The sequence below is a fragment of the Labeo rohita genome, chromosome 6 (genome assembly GCF_022985175.1).
Source record: "Labeo rohita strain BAU-BD-2019 chromosome 6, IGBB_LRoh.1.0, whole genome shotgun sequence".
Classification (NCBI taxonomy): domain Eukaryota; kingdom Metazoa; phylum Chordata; class Actinopteri; order Cypriniformes; family Cyprinidae; genus Labeo; species Labeo rohita.
Window position 1 is genome coordinate 25,578,780 of NC_066874.1, and position 14,168 is coordinate 25,592,947.

A 14,168-nucleotide genomic window follows, 5' to 3' on the forward strand; every position below is an offset into this window, starting at 1 on the left:
TCAAAACATCAAAATATAGGATTTAATGCTTTATTAAATATAAAATACATATTAACAACAGTGTCTTTGCAAATAAATAAATGAACTAAAAACAGCTTTTGAGTCACAATTTTGCCATATCATCTGACATTGTTTTGGCATTATATAATGGGTTGCACAATACAGACTTTTTTTAAAATTATATTTCATACTTAGTGTATGTTTTTGTATTAACATTGGACGGTAGTAGTTGGCTCTGGATGGTGTTAACTCTGGCAGCATGGCGAATCATGGTAGGTTTCTGTTTGTTTAATCTCAAAGATAGAGAAGAAATGCTGCTCTCAAGCTGCAAAGAAACATCACATGAAAACATTACTGAAATTATTCTGAAAATAAATAAAACCAAAGACTAACAAATAGCTTCTGTTTCACATGAGTAAAGTAGTATATTTTTCTACAACCAACAGTCTTATATACATAAACACCACACAAAATCCATTAGACCTCTAGGGGAGTAATGACAAACATAAGCATACAAATTATATTCTAAATTTAAGCTACTCAAATCTCTAACATCATAACACATTAGATGTTAATGATGTCTAAGACAGTTCATATTATAATATTTCCAATATGTTATATTTTAAGCAAAAGCAAGGGTTTCTGCAATCTCTAACTTTTATCTAGTGATACTACACACAGCTGGTTTTAAGCATTTTAGATTTATGTCTACGTCAGTTCTCTAAAAATATGTGCGTTAAATGCAAACCACCAGTGCCCTCTGTCTGATAGTGTAGCTTGAGGAACCAAGAATGTGTTTCCTTATACTATTAGTTGATGATTTTTTACTGTACAGAATGTTTAAAGACAGAAGAGAAAGAAAGATATATGGATACCTCAGTTAACTCCTTTAAGATGCTTTCTCGTTCCTCAGTTTCTCCCTCAATGCCTGTTGTTTCAAGCCAGTTACTCAAGACCTTTTGGAGCTTACGCCATGCCCTAAACACACACGCACAGACTGGTTTCAATATATTAGTGAAGACATCTCATGTTTTTTTTTTTTTTAATGAGACTCAAGATATTTGTAAAATCCCTTTTGCTAGATCTCAAAATGGAAATGCAAAGCATTCCTTTCTCTCTAATTTAACATGCAGAATCCAAATATATTTTCTCCTCATTAGTCTCTCAAACGTAGCAGAAACAACTATTCACACCAAAAGCCAAGTTTCCTTTGTGCCAGAATAAATAACCCACTTTAATATGTTGATTCAGTCAAACTACAGCTGGAGAGTCAATTTAATTTAGCTCCAGTCTGAAAAGGTATTTGTAATGTAGATTGTTTATACATTTTGTATATTTAGAGTTTAGTTTATACATCTCTTTGATTGCCATAACAATAATTAACAGTTTCTAATAATTTAATTTAGAATAAATAATTCTAAATGCTGTGCATTCATCCTATTCAAAGCCTGATTTACTTACTGTAGCTGTTTTCTGTCTTGCTGGTATCGTTGCATTTCCAGTCTAATATCTAGTAGTTCTTTGGTGAGATTTTCTGTTTGCTCCACATCTACAGTCTCATCTTCCTCAGTCTCCTCTTCCTGCTCAGGTAATCTCTCATGCACACCTACAGCCCAGACAAATAATAAGTGTAAATGGTCTTTCAATATGTTATTGAACCTCAGACTAGTGAAATTAAACTCTCTTCATATTATAAAAGACACGTTTTTACCTTGTGTTTGGAGGTGAGTATTGAAATGCATAGAATGCAGTCCGAGCTCCTGATCTTTTAAACTTTTTTGCTGTAAAAAGGTGCGTAATTCATACAATGTCTTCACAGAATGATTAGCTTATTGAAATAAGGTAGCTTAAAACTGGAAAGAGGAAGAAAATCCAAAAGGTAAAATATTCACAGATCACAGATTTATATTTAAGCCAAAACATAAAGCTACAAAACAAAAACACTTGTAAGTAACCAAACAAAATAGCAACTGCAATGGAAAAAAACTAATAAAAGTAACTTCCTACAAAAGGATTCTTTGTCCGAGGCTAAGGACAAACAAGTGTGCTCACTACTTTAGTGATTACCTTGCCATGTGCTACAGATACAGTAAATGAAGATGGAGGAAGCAGTATGTCCTGGCTGTGAGTGGCGATATATCCTGGAGGGCCAGGGTTAAAGGGGAGGACCTTTGGTGACTCCAGTGGGTTGTGGGTCAGATGGACTGAGGGTAATGGAAAAGTTTCTCTTATAGATGCCCTGTGGCTACTGGAGCACGACAGAGAAAGGTAGATGTTCATTAGTATGTGAACATTGTTATTAAAAAATTGTTGAGACTTTAGGTTTGGTGCGTACTACACCTGCTGATCTGGAAGTCATGTGGCAGAGATTTGAATGGGGACTGCAGCAGGTCATCTGGTCTCCTCGGTTGCAATCTAGATGCTCGAACTGACCACCTGTTAACAGAACAGGTCAATTCGATTAACAGAGACGTTCACTTCCAGAGAGTAAATTTCATGATAATTTACTCTCCCCCTTGTCATCCAAGATGTTCATGTCTTTCTTTCTTCAGTCGAAAAGAAATTAAGGTTTTTGAGGAAAACATTTCAGGATTTCTCTCCATATAGTGGAGTCAGTGGTGCCTCCAAGTTTGAACTTCCAAAATGCAGTTTAAATGCAGCTTCAAAGGGTTTTAAACTATCCCAGCCGAGAAAGAAGGGTCTTATCTAGCGAAACAATCTGTTATTTACTAAAAACATTTTCAATTTATAAACCTCAAATGCTTGTCTTGTCTAGCCCTTCATGAACTCTGTGTATTCCGGTTCAGGGTAGGTCGAAAAACTCCCATTTTCTTCTCCAACTTCAAAATCATCCTACATCAATGCATAAATACCGAACCAGTGTTTACAAAGTGAACGTGAAAAGATCAAACGCCCTTTACAAAATAGGGTAAAACAGCAATGTAGGATGATTTTGAAGTTGGAGAAGAAAATAAAATGGGAGTTTTTCAACATACCTTAACTGTCATGAACCAGAATACACAGAGTACACTTAGAGCTAGACAAGATGAGCGTTTGAGGTTAAAAAGTATATCAATTTTTTAGAAAATATCTGCTAGATAAGACCTTTGTTCCTTAGCTGGGATCGTTTAGAGCCCTTTGAAGCTGAATTTAAACTGCTTTTTGACAGTTCAAACTCGGGGGCACCATAGAAGTCCACAATATGGAGAGAAATCCTGAAATGTTTTCCTCAAAAAACATAATTTCATTACAACTGAAGAAAGAAAGACATGAACATCTTGGATGACAAGGGGGTGAGTAAATTATCTGTAAATTTTTGTTCTGGAAGTGAACTTCTATTTTAATTAATTATGTAATAAATAATAGCAGCTTTAAGTCAGAATTAACATTTACAATAAAAATGACTTTACTCACAGCTGACTGATGATGGACTCATTCGGTCTCTGCTCTGCTGTTTGGCTCCTGATTGGACAGGGGGTGGGAATAGAGGTGTGGTCTTCCGGCAGACAAAAAGACACACTCTTCTTGGGGTGGGTGTCTGTTTTATCCTTGACAGGCTTGCACAGTGCTCGCTGCTTCCATCGTATGGCACAGCGCCTTACCACTTCCTGCAGCTGACGACAGCTCTGTATGTGATGCAGATTAATATTTCATATTTAATATTATTATAAATATATTAATATTAATATTTGATATTTAATATTAATGCAAATGCGTAAATATTTATTCTATAGACTGAAATGCATAGACATACATCATCTATGGTAACAGCACCTGTTCATAGCTGTGCTGGGCAATGTTAGTTGAGAACGCACTCATGTGTGCAGTGTGCGTGAGGATGTGTGTGACACCCTCTCTCAACAGTTCATCTCTGTAAAACTGAGCTGCTTCAGTCAAACGCTTCTGTTTTCTCAGACGCTCTGCAATCCAGAGCCGCCACATGCAAAATACCTGAAAACATACAAAAATTATGCAGTTGCAGGAAACCTGTATTATTGTTAATAAGCTGTGCATGATCTGGCATTACTTTAGCCTGTAGGTTGAGGGACCAATGCCAAAGGGCAGTCTCAGTTTTCTCTGCTTCTGTTCTTCTGCTCTGCAGCTGTATGTCATAAACATTGAAACTCAGGCAGATATACAATATAAAAACTTCAAAGAGACAATAACAATCAATCATAAGTAGCAGCAGCTCAAAAAAAGGAAATGAGGTAATGTCAGCAGCTCCACCTACTGCACAGTGAGGCTATAATAAAGCTTTAATATCACAACTATTGCTATTTTTAAACAACAGACTGTGCTATATTAATAAGAGTTTAATGACAAAATGTGTGCTTAATATTTTTAAAGGGTTAAAAATGAAAATTCTGTCATTAATTACTCACCCTCATGTCATTCCAAAGACCTTCATTCATCGTTGGAAAACAAATTAAAATATTTTTGATGAAATCCAGGTGCTTTCTGAGGCTGACAGACAGCAACGCAACTGAAATGTTCCCAGTTTTCTTTGACGACAAAACATTACGGTGGAACCACTGATGTCACATGAACTATTTAAACAATGTCCTTACTAGCTTGCTGGGTCACTTGAATGGTCAGTAAACTCCTGGATTTCATTAAAAATATCTTAATTTGTGTTCTAAAGATGAACGAAGGTCTTACGGGTTTGGAACGGCATGAAGGTGAGTCATTTTAATTTTTTGGTGAAGTATCCCTTTAAGTGATATTTGTTAACAAGAAGATGAAGTAAAGCATTTTGTGTCATAGCGGTTACTAATAACACACATTTGGGAACAGCTGAAACACTATATTGACGAATCAGCATCCAGGATTTTTTAAAAATATTTAAATATTATTGAACACTTTCAAAACTCACCTGTGTTTTCCAGCAGATAAAAAAGCGCTGACAAATTCTCAACCTGTGAAGCTCAAAGCTTCTTTTCTTCATTACCTGAAAAACACAAACATATGAAGAGTTCAGATGCAAAAGCCTTTAAATCCACCTGACGTCTTTCTTTAAAAAATGCATTTTTATCATCCTCCGATGTATAGGTTTGCCTATACATGTAATTATACTATGTAAGTACCGGTACAATATGTGTATAATATGTGTTGAGAGCATTCACTCAGTATCATTATCTCATTTTTGACGGAAATGGCTTTTAGGGGGTTTTGGGTACTTCATACACTGCCCTCCAAAAGTTTGAAAACACCCCTGGCAACGTGTGGTTTTGGACGATATCAGCATAAATCCTTATCATTTTTTTGGTGCAAATACATTAAAGTAACTTGACATTATCATTGAAGACCAGGAATAATAACTTTCATTTTGATTACATAATAATGGCAATATATACATGTCAAAGTCAGACATGCCCCTTTGCCAGCTGTGATGCCTGGTTACTGGTTTAAACTCGGCCCAGGTTTTTAAAAGATTTTTGGGTCAGCACACCTTAATAGCTTCAACAAATGATTGCCAATTAAGTTTAGAATACAATGAATTTAGGCACAGATTATGCAGAGCTGTAATAGCTGCTAATGGTGGATATTTTTTATTGAATCAACAATTTAAGTTTTTTCTATGTATAAACTGTTACTACTGTAGGTATGTACTACTGTATGTAATAAAATATGTTTTCGTAGTTTGTGTTGTCTCTTATCAGTGCAAAACTATCACAAATTAAAAAGGATTCATGCCAACATTGTCCGAAACCACTTTTCTAGGGCGTTTCCAAACTTTTGGAGAGCAGTGTATATACTCATGATAAAAAATAAATAAATCCAAAAATTAGGAATGATTTTGATGAAATATATACAGATACTGTGACTAGGACAGTCACCTCATAAGTTTTGTGATGCTGTATATTGCTGGTCCATGTGTTGAGGGTTCTTTTTCCCAGGTTGCTGTTGTAGTGTCTGCTGGCCATCTCGTTCGCTAGTCTCTCGTCTTTTACCTCTGTGCTTCGCTCTCTCCATCTTCTCAAAGCCACCTGCATGCGATCTAACAGAACAAAAACAACACTGAGTAATTTTATCACTACACAAACTAATAACAGTGCTATTTATATAAGCAAAGTACATTTATCAAGATGTGTTTGAGCTTGTCTCAGAGCTTCCTCCTGCTGGTGACGCTGAAGATGAGCAGATACCGTTCTCTGTCGCCATGCCAGAAACACCTGTCAAACATTTTATTATTTATTTAGTATTTATATTTATTATTTGGTTATTATAAAGTTGTACTTATAAAAACAGGTGTTTTTATTTGTTATACAATTAATTTTGATATAAGCACCTGAGATAGAAGGTGCTTTTGAGAAAAACACTCAGCTCTGTTTTCCTTTTCTCTCTCTTCCATTAACTGTGACACATTTATTCTCCACAAACAGAACATCCTCCTGCAGAAACATAAATAAGAAAGGACAGAACAGATTATGTAACTTTAAAATTAAATGCTACAAAAAATTATAATAAACAGATCATAATAATACCTGACAAGGTGCTGTTGATGTTCCCGGTAACGGCACTCCACATTCTGGTTGATTGATTGAGCCTGAAAATGATATGACTACATGCATGCATGTAAAACCTATTAGTTTATCATCTAAGCTTGATATATACAATATAAAATACTCTAGCATAATCCAGCAGTATCTGCAGATATACTGTATACTGTGTCAAAACAAACATACTTATACCTTCCAAGCTTCTAGAGCATGCTTGAGCAATCTGCTGTTGTAGTGTTTCTCCATTTGTGCAAGCTTCTCTCTCTTCTGTCTTTTGTGATCTACGTACTGTTAAACAAGCTTATATTTACTTATTTTAGATTCACAAGTTTTCAATCCAATAATAACATTAGTACCACATGATTAAAAAAAAACATTATCAGCTGTTTTCTTGTACCTGATGCCAGTCTGCCATGGCTCTTGTTAGACAGCACTGCCCATAATGATCCTCTGCCTGCTTGAAATGTCTCTGACTGATCAACAAAACACAACAAAGCTCAAACCTAATCAAAAATCTCTGTGGTTTATTTAATGTTCTTTGTGTAGTTTATATTTTTTGATTCACACCTGGTCTGTATGTTTGCGACAAGGTTTCTCCACTGGTTCAGGGATCTGCGTAGCAGAGTGTGTTTGTAAAGTGAGTCGGCTGCTGCTTGTTTGAATCTCTCCTCTCTGTGCTGTACAGCACTGCGGTACCACTTAGACCAGGCACGGGCACAAGACACGTGCTCGGAATGCAACACAGCCTACGAAAAATACACAAATGACAGTAATATAGTGAAATATTATTACAATTTAAAATAACTTTACTAATTTAGTATATTTGACAATGTAATTTATTCCTTTGATGACAAAGCTGAATTTTCAGCAGCCATTACATCAGTCATCAGTGTCACACAATCCTTCAGAAATCTTTCTAATATACGGATTAGTACATTTCTTAATATCATCAATGTGGAAAATTAGTGTGCTGCTTAATATTTTTGTGGAAACTGAAATTGAAATTGTGAAAACTGAAATTTTGTGTTCAAGATTATTTAATGAACAGAAAGATCAAAAGATATAGAATTTAGTTATTTATCAAGTACATTGGATATACACTGTCGTTTAAAAGTTTGATATCAGTTTTTTAAAGAAGTGTCTTATCCTCATCAGGGCTGTGTTTATATGATTAAAAATACAGAAAAAAACTGTAATATTGTAAAATATTATTGCAATTTAAAATAGTGGTTTTCTATTTTAATATACTTTAAAATAGAATTTATTTCTGTGACGCAATGCTGAATTTTCAGCATCATTACTCCAGTCTTCATTGTTACATGATTCTTCAGAAATCATTTCGATGTACTGATTAATTATCAATGCTAGAAACAGTTGTACTGCTAAATATTTTTTTTGGAACCTGTGATACTTTTTTCAGGATTCTTCATAGAATAAAACATTAAAAAGTACAGCATTTATTTAAAATACAAATCTATACACTACTGTTTAAAGTTTGGGGTCAATATATTTTTCTTTCTTTCTTTCTTTAAAAGAAATTAATACTTTTATACTGCAAGGATGGGTTAAATTGATAAAAAGTGCTAGTAAAGATTTACAATGTTAGAAAATATTTCTATTTTGAATAAATGCTGGTCTTTTAAACTTTTTAATTCATCAAATAATCTTGAAAAAAGAATCACAGGTTAAAAAAAAAAAAAAGTTAAGCAGAACAACTGTTTCCAGCACTGATCATAAATCAGCATATTAGAATGATTTCTGAAGGATCATATGACACATATTAGTTTCTTCTGTATTTTTGATTAAATAAATAGAACTTTGATAAGCATAAGAGACTTCTTTAAAAAAAAAAAAAAAAAATTAAAAATCTTACAGATCACAAACTTTTAAACGGCAGTGTAGATATGTCTTTAATGTCAATTTAATGCATCCTAGATGAATGTCAGCATTATTTTCTTTAAAAAGATCTCACTGACCCTACTTTTTTCTGAATGTATATTCATGGGTGTCATCTTACCGTTCTTTCAGCAAGTCTCTGATCTCTCTGTACCTCCAAGTTTCTAAACCAGGTGTAAAATGCCCAACCGCAAGTCTGCTGCCTATATAGAGGACAAAACCATGTACATTTTCAGTACAATACAACACAGACATGGATATCTACATGCACACACTATTTAGCCATAGAAACTTGCCTGTAATGTTGTTCAGCTCTCTCTTTCCGCTCTCGTTTCTCTGTGTGCTGTGCTGTAAACTCCATCCAAGTGTTTACACATTGTGGAAAGATATGTCGGGCAAAGCAGGCATCAGCACGTATTTCCAACTCCTTAAAATAAGTTTGATTGGGAGATAAAATATTAGAAGCATTTCTAAAGGGATAGTTCACCCAAAAATGAAAATTCTGTCATTAATTATTCACCATCATGTCATTCCAAACCTGTAAGACCTTTGTTCATCTTCAGAACACAAATTAAGATTTTTGATGAAATCCAAGAGCTTTCTGACCCTGCATAGACAGCAACAGAACTGACACATTCAAGGCCTAGAAAGGTAATAAGGACATCATTAAAATAGTTCATGTGACATCAGTGGTAGTTGTGTTGCTGTCTATGCAGGGTCTAAAAGCTCTCAGATTTCATCAAAAATATTTTTTAATTTGTGTTCCAAAGATGAACGAAGGTCTTACGGGTTTGGAATGGGTTTGGTAAGTAATTAATGACAGAATTTTCATTTTTAGGTGAACTATCCCTTTAAGGCAAATATGAGGAAACATGCAGTCCATTACTAACTGCAGATGGCCTGTGATATAAGATAATGAGAATGTGGTGTCTACCTGCATTTGTCTGTGTTCTGTGAGATGTTTTCTCCAATGACGAAGGCAAGATCTCAGCACAGAGAATCTGTTGATTAATAACAACCCTTTAAAAGTCTCACAGACCAACTTATGTTTATTAACAACCTAAAATATCTAAAGATATACGTCATGCTTCAAATGAAAAAGCACAAGCATATTGTTTTGCCAGGAGTACACATATTAAACTCATTTATGTGACTAACTTGTGATGGGCCTGTGCAACATTCATCCAGGGCTGCAGGCTTCTGTCCTCTGCCTGATCCAAGCGCAACTGCCAGACTTTCCAACTCCTTGCCAGCAACTGAAAAATGACAATATCCATGTCTGGCATTTACACTTTTTTTTTTTTTTTTTTTTTTAACACAAAATAATTAAAATAGAAAAAACATAACATTAATAATCATTATTGATAGACTAGGTGTTAACAATCACTCTTTTGAAGATGAGAATAAAGTTTTTAGCATTGAAATGTAGTTTTCATAGTACAATTCAATTTTTATTTAATAAAAATTCTAGGAAATTTAACTTTTTCACTAATATGTTAAAGGGACAGTTTACCCAAAAATAAAAATTATGTTACCATTTACTTCCAGACTGTAAAAATTTCTTTCTTCTGTTAAACACAAAAGAAGATATAAGTTTCTGTTCCCCATAGTATTTTTTAAATGCAATGGAAGTCAACAGGGACCAATATATTTTTGGTTACCCACATTCTTCAAAATACTTTCTTTTGTGTTCAAAGAAGAAAGTCAGTCATACAAGTTTAGAAAAACTTGAGGGTGAGTAACTGACAGAATTTGGCAGAATTGACAGAATGACAGAATTTTCATTTTTGGGTGAATTACCCCTTTACGTTTAATAACAGCTTTGTAAAGAGTTGCGTTTATGATGTGCATTTGTGTTGTTCATACAATTTGATGATGATGCTGGACACTAATGTTCTTGTTGACTCGATGAATTTTACTTTGAGTGACGTTTAGAGCAAGCCCTCTTAAACCCAAATGCTGTGAAGAAATACAAGAACATCATAATTATATATAATTCAATTATAATTAAAAAAAACCTCTAAAAACAAGTACACAACTAACCAGAAGATGGAGTTGTCTGTGACACATTGCAGCCTTTTCCTTCTTAGCCTTCTGTGAGCACAAACTGACATCTACAAGACAGCTCAGGAAATCAACTGCACTAGTTACCATCATGCTTTCAATGCCATATTTAATTTTTTCTTCCAGTATAAAGGTATATGAGAACTGTCTGTTTAAATGTGTAATCAAAGATACAGTGTCTCCAGTGTGTGAACGCCAGCCGCTGGGAGCCATGCTGAGCCAATTTGTCTGCTCTCTGTCCTCTGTCTTTCTCAGCACGTCTGGATTGCAGCACATTGTTCCACTGACACCAGAACTTCTCCAGCACAACAACACGCTGTACATCCTGAGCAACAGCTGCAACACAGAAGACAAATGAAATGCATAAAATGCAAATAATAAATGCATAATTGTGACTCGTCAGTTTGCCACTGCATCTCAAGTTGCTGTAATTAAAATGTTTTGTATATTAAAATTTTGGGGTTGGTTTGTTAACACTTTTTTAAAATAAGTTAAAATATGCTCACCAAGGCTGCATTTATGTGACCAAAAATACAGTAAAACCTGTAATTTGTGAATATTTAAAATAAAATGACTGGCACCTGTTTTCTTGTTTTTATCCTGTCTGTTCTCTGTGTGTCTGACCCATCCATGTAGTGCATGTCTTAACAGCTGAAGACAATAGTGACGATGAGCTTTGGACTCTTTTTCTTTCAGAACATAGGCATGTTTCATCCTTTCTCTCCACTGCAGCCATGCCTGTGAAAAACAACCATTTTAGAGATGTTTTATTATACAGTTGCATTCTCATATGTTTATACTCACTCTGCTCTGTACAGTGTGAGCCCAGTGTTGCAAGGCAAGATCTTCTTGATGGTACTCCACATCCCTGTGCTGTAGTGTCATATTCCACACAGTCCAAACCCACCTTTAACAAATAAAATTATTTCACATTAGCAGTTTACTTTCAGGCCACTTAAGAAATAGGCCTTCACTGTGATACACATGCATCCTTATACATGTTTACATTATAAAATGTGTTATTTACTAAATAATTAATACATTTATTTAATAAGGATGCCTGTTGATCAAGTGACAGTAATGACATTTGTGTTACAAAAAACGGATTTTAAATAAATGCAGTTTCTTTTAAACTTTCTATTTATCAAAGATAACATTTTCTGACAACACATAAGAGTGCTTACTTTAGTACAGCAAGTTTTTCGTGCTGCACTGCTGCCTCCTGCATCCTGCGTTTCATGCGACACATGTCCAAGTACAGTTCCCAGCCATTCCATACAGAACGCAGCTTGTGCTTTGTCTCTGCAGTACAAATGTTCAGTTCAACAACATAATACCACAACCCACACCATAATAATCCCTACTAATGTGAGATGAAACACTGGAACTTTATTCACACCCTCATTCGACTCTATAAACTAACATATTAAACTAATAACAGCCTATATACCAAATCTGATTGCAAGCTGCAGTTTTTTCTTTTCTTCTCTCTGGACAGCAACATACTCCTGCCAGGCTTGAAAAGTTTTGCTATACAGTATATACCTAAAATGGACAGAAACAATATATTATGAGGGGTGAGCAGTGAGATCCTAGCAATTAAAAGCAAGTTTTTCTTTTTTTAAATCAATTTGTTAATACTTCTATTCAACAAGGGTGCATTAAACTGTTCAAAAGTGACATCAATGAATTATTATTGTTACATAAGATTTATATTTAAAATAATTCTGTTCTTTAGAACTTTCTGTTGATCAAAAAACCCTGAAAAAATGCATCACAGTTGATAAAAAATAATCATATTAAGCAACAGCTGTTTTGAACAATGTGACTAATAAAAATGTTTTTTGACATGCAAGAAATCAGCATATTTGAATGGTTTCTGAAGGATCATGTGACACTGATGGCTTGAGTAATGATGCTGAAAATTCAGCTTTGGCATCAAATTTTACATTTTAAAATATATTCAAATAGAAAATGTATTTTAAATTGTAATAATGTTTCACAATATTACAGTTTTGACTATTTTTTGATTAAATAAATGCAGACTTGGTAAAGATTCGAGATTTAACTTACGTATAATGGCAATCCGCCCTTATATTTAAGGTCCATTCTTTTCTTGCATGCCACCACTCATCTTTCCAAGCCCCTAAGGTCTTCCTCAGGACCACCTTACAATAATGAGATCTGTAAAGAAAACACTAACGTCATTAAATAAATAAAGAAAGAACATCACATATCTCACTGCAGTACTGCACTTCTATATGCATGACATCAACACATTACCAAACTTGACCTTGCTTGTGATGTTGTTATTCGTCCAAATGTCTTCCGAATCCATAAGTGAAGGAACTTTCGAGCGAGATGCCTAAAAACTCAAAGCAATAGTCACTTTTCATGAACGAGAGGGATGTCATTAAAGCGTTATTCATATTCAAATAAACAATCTCCTACCGTATCCTCAGCTCTTTAAGTCTACCACCTCGATTCCAAGTATATCCGACCCTGTAAGTGTTTTTTCGTATGGGTGTTTTACGTGTCCGGTTCTTTTCAACACCACAAGACAACTGTTTCCCAGCTTTAGGTCTTGTCGTTTGCATCTTTAATTGTTTATTCGAGCATAACAGTTACATTACTTTTAGCAAATCAGCGCATTGTCTAGCAGCTGGTGCTTGAACTATACCTGGTTGATATAAAGTTAATAAAGCAACTTTTAGGGCTTTATAGATTTACCTTAAGACTTTCACGCTACAACATCTAATTAAAAAGCTGTCAGCTGGTGACAACAACTAACAACAACAAACCATAACTGCCGCTCTACTGTGAAGAATATAACTCTTCCGGTAAAATAATGTCATAATAAAAGACCTGCCTAAAAAAGGCAACTTTAATATTTTAATAATGCATTTATAATGTTACAGTAATATTAATGTAGATATTTTAAAATAATGCAGTTATATTAAATCTTTTATGCCTGTAAATTACTGTATTCAAGATTTTGTACATTTAATATTGAGGTGCATTGCTTTTTAAGTTGTGTTCTACGTTTATTTAAAAATGACAAGCAGACGTCATGACAAAGCCAAGGTCAACTTATCATTTTGTGAGATTTCTTAGGAGAGTTATTGCCCTACTAAGCAGGAACTCTGTATTTGGGTTATATCTTGATGATATCATAGAACAGAAAAGATTTCAGACTCACACCTAATGACTCACACAGTGTCACTATGGCCTACAAGTAGATAAGGTGTGTAGGACCTAAGAGTTTTAGTCATGTGAAAGTTTCCATGTAAGCTTGGAAGTGTATTCAGGGACTCACTTTTACCTTAAAAGTCTGCGTGATGATTTTTATACATTTCACTCAAATAAATATATATACACTACTAGTTAAAAGTTTTTGAACAGTAGGATTCTTAATGTTTTTTTTTTAAAACAATTCTCTTCTGCTCACCAAGCCTGGGTTCATTTGATCCAAAATACAGTAAAAGCAGTAATTTTGTGAAATATGTTTTACTATTTAAAATAACTCCTTTCTATTTTAATATATTTTAAAATGTAATTTATTCCTGTGATCAAAGCTAAACTTTTAGCATCCTTACTCCAGTCTTCAGTGTTACACGATCCTTCAGAAATCATTATAATATGCTGATTTGCTGTTCAAGAAACATTTATTATTATTATTATTATTATTATTATTATTTAAAACAGTTG

The 14,168-nt window shown here is 34.3% G+C and overlaps 1 protein-coding gene across 2 annotated transcripts; it reads right to left on the reverse strand.

Annotated features, from left to right (window-relative positions):
• Positions 1 to 8: 8 nt before the first annotated feature.
• sfi1 (SFI1 centrin binding protein) lies at positions 9 to 13,287 on the reverse strand. Of its 2 annotated transcripts, none has more exons than XM_051113452.1 (31): positions 12,912 to 13,287; positions 12,744 to 12,825; positions 12,534 to 12,658; positions 11,911 to 12,005; positions 11,645 to 11,762; positions 11,265 to 11,367; positions 11,042 to 11,198; positions 10,635 to 10,796; positions 10,440 to 10,510; positions 10,263 to 10,355; positions 9,555 to 9,652; positions 9,331 to 9,397; positions 8,689 to 8,823; positions 8,518 to 8,595; positions 7,068 to 7,246; positions 6,898 to 6,973; positions 6,693 to 6,788; positions 6,486 to 6,562; positions 6,290 to 6,392; positions 6,077 to 6,173; positions 5,838 to 5,998; positions 4,874 to 4,948; positions 4,028 to 4,102; positions 3,775 to 3,951; positions 3,415 to 3,626; positions 2,341 to 2,436; positions 2,068 to 2,248; positions 1,712 to 1,781; positions 1,462 to 1,606; positions 876 to 978; positions 9 to 325 (listed from the first exon to the last, which is right to left on the reverse strand). In XM_051113452.1, exons 1-31 carry the CDS (start codon positions 13,055 to 13,057, stop codon positions 179 to 181), a joined length of 3,600 nt encoding a protein of 1,199 aa, XP_050969409.1. In that variant the 5' UTR covers positions 13,058 to 13,287; the 3' UTR covers positions 9 to 178. The 2 variants fall into 2 exon arrangements, with proteins under 2 accessions (XP_050969409.1, XP_050969410.1); XM_051113453.1 differs by having other exon boundaries at positions 27 to 325; positions 12,534 to 12,644; positions 12,754 to 12,825.
• Between the last annotated feature and the right edge of the window lie 881 nt (positions 13,288 to 14,168).

Coding starts and splice junctions, on each gene's coding strand:
- sfi1 (XM_051113452.1), bottom strand. CDS start 13,057: ATGCAAACGACAAGACCTAAAGCTGGGAAACAGTTGTCTTGTGGTGTT. Junction 11,368..11,644: donor GAAAAACTTGCTGTACTAAA/GTAAGCACTCTT, acceptor TATTTGTTAAAG/GTGGGTTTGGACTGTGTGGA. Junction 9,653..10,262: donor TCCAGCATCATCATCAAATT/GTATGAACAACA, acceptor GTCATTTTTCAG/TTGCTGGCAAGGAGTTGGAA.